We start from the raw sequence: 7,378 nt of genomic DNA, 5'->3' as shown, positions 1-7,378 counted from the left end.
ATATTTTATAACTTCTATTGATGTATGCACTCGATTTTGTTATGTATATTTGCTTAATAGTAAGGATGAAGCAATGGATGCACTTAAGCAATACAAAAATGAAGTGGAGAACCAATAAATCTAAAGATAAAAATGATTCGGAGTGATAAGGGTGGAGAATATGAATCTTCTTTTGCAGAGATATGTTTGGAATATGGTATTGTTCATCAAACTACGTCACCTGATACACCATAGTCAAATGGTTTAGTAGAACGGAAGAACGGAACATTAAAGAAAATGATGAATGTCTTAATGATCAATTCTAGTTCACCGCGAAACCTTTGGGGGGGGGGGGAAGCCATCCTTACAGCTAATAAAATACTCAATAGAGTACCCCATCGAAAAATACAATCAATTCCATATGAGTTGTGGAAAGGACGGAAACCCAACTTTAAATATTTCAAAGTGTGGGGGTGTTTAGCCAAGATAAAGGTTCCTTTACCAAAGAGGTTAGAATTGGACCCAAAATAGTAGTTTGTGTCTTTATTGGGTATGTTGTGAACAGTAAAGCCTGTCGGTTTTTGGTTCACAAATATGATAATCCTAAGATTCATGTTAATGCGATATTTGAATCAGATAATGCAGAGTTTTTTGAAAACATTTATCCGTATAAAATTGAAAGTGAAAGACCTAAACTACCACGAGAAGAATCAATGGGAAATATTCTAACTAGTGAGGAACCTAGGCATAGTACACGCCAACAAAAATTTGCTTCTTTCGGATCGGATTTTGTAGCACTATTGCTTGAAAATAAGCCACAAACATTTTAAGCTGCTATGTCTTCATCTGAGTCAATTTATTGGAAAGAAGCAGTCAATAGTGAGATCGAATCAATCTTAAGCAATCACACTTGGGAATTGGCTGGTCTTCCTCAAGTAAATAAACCTTAGGATCAAAGTGAATATTTAAAAGGAAAATGAAACCTGATGGGACTATTGACAAATAGAAGGCTAGATTGGTAGTCAAAGGATACAGACAAAGGAAGGTTTGGACTACTTCGACACATAGTCTCCAGTAACAAGGATAATATCAATTAGGATATTAATAGCACTAGCAGCAGTGTCTGATCTTAAAATCCACCAAATGGATGTAAAGACATCCTTCTTAAATGGAGAGTTGGAGGAAGAAATTTACATGGAGCAACTTGAAGGGTTTATAGTTCCTGGTAAAGAAAATAAAGTGTGCAGACTTGTGAAGTCACTTTATGGACTCAAGCGGGCACCCAAACAATGGCATGCTAAATTTGACCAAACAATGTTGGCAAATGGATTCAAGATTAACGATTGTGATAAATGTCTTTACATTAAAAATATTATGAATCATGAAGTCATTGTTTGTTTGTATGTTGATGACATGTTAATAATGAGTAAAAACATTGACAATATAAATGCTACTAAGCGCATGTTGTCTAGCAAGTTTGATATGAAGGACTTAGGAGTCGGTGATTTGATCCTAGGGGTCAGGATTATCAAAACTCTCCAGGGACTAGCATTATCTCAATCTCATTATATTGAAAAAGTATTGGATAAGTTCAAGTACTTGAATTTCAATGTTGTCAAAACTCGAATTGATTTAAGTTGTACATTTTAAAAAATGAAGGCCAATGTGTGTCACGACCGGAATCTAGACCCCAGACGAGACCGACGTCATTGACATCTCAGAGGTCGCAGACAAGCCTACATACATCATTGTTACTTTATCTAGGTTAATTTTAGCGGAAATTTTCAACTTTTTGTTACTTAATATTCATGTAAGTCATTCTATGTAAACTCATAAACGTTCACAATCACCTATCTAATATTAAGATCATCAAATGAAAGAAATAGTTCATAATTGCATTAAATGTATTTTTGTCAAAACGACACCAATATAAAGTCTGAAATGAAAGTGGAAATGAAACACTAGTTGAACATGCTCCACTAGCTAAAGCCTACATCTAAGCTAGAAAATAACAGTAGACATACTCGAAAGCATGAGGGCGTATCAAATCCGGATGAAAGCTCTACGTCCGGATAGCTGCAACGTCGTACTGAAAGCTTTAATGTCTACCTGTGCCTGCACCTAAAAGTAGATTTGTATGGTATTAGTACACACTTGTACTAAGTATGGATATATGGAAGCACAGACCAAGGACATGCATGAGTAAGAATAGCTCTTTCCTAACAACATGATTTATGGAAAGTCAAGTCGGTGGACATGTAAAATTTGGATTGGGAAAGTCAGTGGACTTGTCAGATTTGGATTAGGAAAGTCAGTGGACTTGACAAATTGGATTTAGAAAAGTCATGCCATTAGAGTAACATGCATCGTCATACGTATCATATTGCACACAGCACATAACATATTACATATAACACATTAAATATTGCATATAGCACATAATATATTTCATATAATTCGATTACATGACATGAGACCTTGGAATCATGGACTTAATATTAAGACTTCCCAAAATGAGGGATAAACATATGGGACCTCAATTAGGGAGCCTTCTTTAGCAAACAGAGAGTCTGCTTCATTCGTTCATACGTACTTAATTTCATTCATTCATATACTAGTGCAACCACTAGTCGTACTTAGGATGTAGTTTTAAGACTCTCATCGGGTTTTCTGTGCAATGATCAAGAATAACCTAGTGTCATTAATTGAATATATCTCACCTCTTTATTATCCTATCCGAACACCTTTTTGTATCATTCATTTCATTATGTGCATCATTTAAGGCTGACCTCGTTCTTTATTTGGGAACTTTAACCTTAACCGACATAGATCATGTAAGCATCATGAAATCCAGTGTGTCATCCTCACACCGAAAAGAGGTGGAATCACCGGCCAAGGTGAACCAAAACATGCTAGCGTATATAGGGAATTGAATCCTGCTAGATCCCTATATTGGCAGTGTAGGTTCAAAGAATAGGAGATATAAGGAGACCATACCCGGAATGCCAAACAGTCTCATCTCATGAGAGTTACGCGAACCTCCTTGAAAGAAGGAATCACCGCTCATAACTAGCCTATCGGTGCTCAGTATAAAGTTTCATTACATTCAACTCATACGTCATAGAAGCTTACTTCTAGTATGAGGACATCATAGCTCATTAGATGATTTCTCATCTCATCATCAGTATTTAGTATACATTAATCTCAATACTTTCATTAGAGTGTTGATACAGACTGGTCTCTTCATTAGCTTTACACTCTCATAGGTGAGTACGTTTTGGTAACATTTACTTTGGTTCATTTGAAATTGCTCTTATCTTTCACATTGGCCTCTTATCATATTGTCACCACATTCATTAACTTTAGCACATTTGCTTTTCCTAATTACTCACCCCTTTTTCGTGAATGTTCATTTCATCATATGCCAATGAAGTTTCTCACTCTTACTTAACCCTTCTAGGGTTACATACTTTCATTTTATACATCTTAGGTTCACTTAGTTTTAAACGTAAGCTATACTTATGGGCCAATACATACAAGCTATGATGTTTCATTCATAGTTAGTTTAAGTGATTCATATCTTCCTAAGATTTTGTGATACAAGACTTATGCATCTTATATGTATGCCAAGATCATCGATTTCGATCTATGTAGGAAGCATTATTTTGAACATTTATTCACATATGACTTATGTATCAATACAGAAAATGGGCAACAAAACCCAATTTTGAATCCCTTGGAGAACACTTACATTTTCATTTATTTTAGTTTCATCCACTCGGCCTTGAGACCCAAGATTGAGCCCCAACGCCTTCTGTTTATTTTCCCTTAATTTCTTTATTTTTCGTTCATTTTGGACCAAGAGGATGTGGGATCGAACCCCCACAACCTCATTTTATTTTTTCTTTTTTTTTGCTTAAACCATTTTCGTTTGACCGAGAGGGTGTAGGATCGAACCCCCACAACCCCAGTTTATTTATCTGCTTAATTTCCTCTATTCAGTCGAGAGGTCATGGGTTCGACTCCCACATGCCTCAACTTTTATTTTTCTTTTTATTCTTCCTTAAGTATGACCGAGAGGTTGTGGGTTCGAACCCCACACATCTCATTTTAATTTTTCATTATCTTTTTCATGTTTTGGTCAAGGGACACGGGTTCGAATACCACATGCCACATTCTTTTTCTATCACTTTATTTCTAAGATTATTAACATTGTGAGGTCACGTGTTCGATTCTCAGTGACCTCACTTGTTTGTAATTCATTTTACATAGAATGATACACCACTTATCTTGACCAAAACTCATCAACAAGATTCTGGAAATTATGTACGTTTTTAAGCTTATTTTCATCAACATTTACACGTTAGTTCTTAGGGTAATTCATGGATAATTTAGTACATCTTTAGGTGCATTTTCATGGATTCACTTAGCTAATAGTTTCTATTCAATTCAGCCACATTATACTTCATATGAACATAATGATTTATACAAGTTTGTGCACGTAAGAATACAACCATAACATGTCATTTTCAAACTTCAAACCAACAGTATATGTCACCGCTACACATTGCACACACATAAACACATAGTTTCGGACAACATGCTTAATATTCACATAATTTCAAACATACATACATGAACGTAATCATAACAAAAACATATTACATTCCTAATTTCTAACAACAAATATAGCCAACCTACAAATCGATGGGAGCTAGTGACAGGGACATGCAACGGGGAACAACCCTAGTTTTCGGAATAGATTCATCTGAGTCCTTAGGGTCTCTTGGGAAAGGGACCAAGAGTAAGAAAACCCATACCTTATTTTGAAGTTCAAAGATTGAACTTGCTTCCAAAAGACCCTCTCCAAAATCACGTCCAAGTCCGAAAGCTTCAACACCAACTCGACGGAAAAACCCTTCCTGTTTTCCTAATGTTTTTTGTTATGTTTTGTATGTGTTTTTAGCATGAAAGTTCTTCAAGTGTGAAGAAATTTTGGTTGTTAATCAGTTCTTGTGTTTAGGCAGAGAGTACATGAAAAGAAAAGAGTGATATTGACGTGAGAGAGAGAGAGAGAGTTAAAATGTGAAAGGTAGTTTACGATTAGGTGGAGTAGTTTAGACTTAGTTAACTAGGACTCTTTCAAACCTTTAAAAATATGATTTTACTTTTTAGTAAATCATCTAATAAATATTAATTAATTAAATTAATTTACCAATTTAAATAAAACTATTTAAATCATTGCTCCCACCTAGATTCGAACCTTGGTGAAGCAAGATTTTGCTAAAAGGGAAATTTGGCCCTCTCTCCCTAAAATACCCTCCACCTTATTAATTAAATAATTAATTACATAATTAGGGTAATAACGATACAACCCTTAGCTTGGAAAGAGACCATTTTATCCCTAGACCCTCCAAACATAAGATTTCCCATTTTTAAGTCCAATAAAGACTCATCCAAGTGAATATTCATATTCGGAAGCCCTACCTGGATGGACCCAACCTTTCATAGCTCAACTAACTCCCCAAGTTAGTTGGCTTGGATGCCGCAAGGGTTCAGAGGTCTGGTTCTACGCGCATCAATTTTGTGTGAACCCGATCTAATCATAGGAATTCTAGACACATTAAGCATTACTTATCATATCCTTTTTTATGGTTGTTACATTATCCCCCCCCCCCTTTTGAACATTCGTCCCCGAATGACACTTCTTATAATCTATCATAACACCAGTCATATCATAACATAACCACTTTGCACAGTCAAGCAGTAGCAACAAAGAATGGATAGATAAGGACACTTCGACATAAGAGTATGGAATCTAACCTCAAGGATTGAAAAGATGGGAATAGAGGGATCTCATATCGGCCTCGACCTCCCACGCAGAACCCTCAATAAAATGATTACTCCATAATACCTTTACAGTGGCAATCTTTTTGTTTCTCAGCTGCTTGACCTGTCTGTCAAAGATCTCAACAGGTACCTCATCATAGGGCAAGTCTTCATCGACCCCCAATCTTTCTGCCAGTAGAATTGATGATGGATCACCTAGGCACTTCTTTAACATGGATACATGAAAGACTGCATGGACAGAAGCTTGCTCCGCAGGCAATGCCAACTCATAGGCCACTTCACCCCCATACTATAGGATCTCATATGTCCCAACATACCCCGGACTCAACTTCTCCATCCTACCAAACCTCATCACTCCCTTCATAGGTGATATCTTCAAATAGACCTGTTCACCAAACATCATACTCTAAGGGCCATTTTCTATTATTTGCATAAGATTTTTGCCGACTCGAAGTAGTAGCCAACCTGTCCTTAATCACCCTGACCTTCTTTGAGGCCTCATGAATGATCTCTGGACCCAAAATAGATGTCTCTCCATCCTCGAACCACCCAAATGGAAATCTACACCTCCTACCATACAGTGCCTCAAACGGTGCCATCCCAATGCTGAAGTTATAGCTGTTTTTATATGAGAACTCTATCAAAGGCAGATGGTCGTCCCAACTACCTCAGAAGTCAATCACACACGCCCTCAACATGTCCTCTAATGTCATAATGGTGCGCTCTGCCTACCCATCAGTCTGATGATGAAAGGCAGTAGTAATATTTACCTGCGTGCCTAAGATCTTCTGGAATGATCCCTAGAAATGTGAAGTGAACTGAGCTTCTCTATCTGAAATGATAGACAAAGGAATCCCATGCCATCTCACAATCTCTTCATTGTAGAGTCTCGCATATTCCTCGGCTCTTTAAGTAGACTTCACAAGGATAAAGTGGGCAGACTTAGTCAACCTATCCATAATAACCTATATGGAGTCATGTTGTCTTCTAGTCCTCGGAAGACCAACCACGAAGTCCATTTAATGGCCTTTCATTTCCAAGTCGAACCTCAATAGTCTGAGTAAAACCACTAGGCTTAAGATGTTCTGCCTTAACCTGCTGACATTTAGGACACTTGGCCACATATTCTGCAATGTCCTTCTTCATGCCATCCCACCAATAGATCTGCTTAAGATCATGATGTATCTTGGTTAAACTTGGATATATGGAATATCTAGAATCATGGGCCTTTGCAACAATCTTGGTCTGCAAATCATCCACATTTGGTACAAACAGCCTGTCCTGGTACCTATGTACGCCGTCACCTTCCAAAGCAAAAGACTCATTCATCTTTATCAACACTAAGTCCTTCAGCTCCATCAACACATGATCAAGATGCTGACCCTTCTTGACTTCAACTACTAAGAATGATTTAGAACTAGGATAAACTGAAGCATCCCCACTAGTAGAGTAAACTAACCGCACAACCCGTCTTGCCAGTCTGTGTATATCTTTCACCAACTCTTTCTTCTCATCCTCAACGTGGGATTTACTTTCCATGCTCATCCTG

General features: G+C 37.2%; 1 protein-coding gene across 1 annotated transcript; it reads right to left on the bottom strand.

Annotated features, from left to right (window-relative positions):
* Window positions 1-211: 211 nt before the first annotated feature.
* LOC138338594 (uncharacterized) lies at window positions 212-6,428 on the bottom strand. Its single transcript, XM_069289572.1, has 3 exons — window positions 6,228-6,428; window positions 5,894-6,118; window positions 212-220 (listed from the first exon to the last, which is right to left on the bottom strand). The coding sequence occupies exons 1-3, from the start codon at window positions 6,426-6,428 to the stop codon at window positions 212-214; spliced, it is 435 nt and encodes a 144-aa protein (XP_069145673.1).
* Between the last annotated feature and the right edge of the window lie 950 nt (window positions 6,429-7,378).

The sequence above is a fragment of the Solanum lycopersicum genome, chromosome 9 (assembly GCF_036512215.1).
Source record: "Solanum lycopersicum chromosome 9, SLM_r2.1".
NCBI classification, from domain to species: domain Eukaryota; kingdom Viridiplantae; phylum Streptophyta; class Magnoliopsida; order Solanales; family Solanaceae; genus Solanum; species Solanum lycopersicum.
This window is presented reverse-complemented; position numbering and strand designations above follow the sequence as displayed.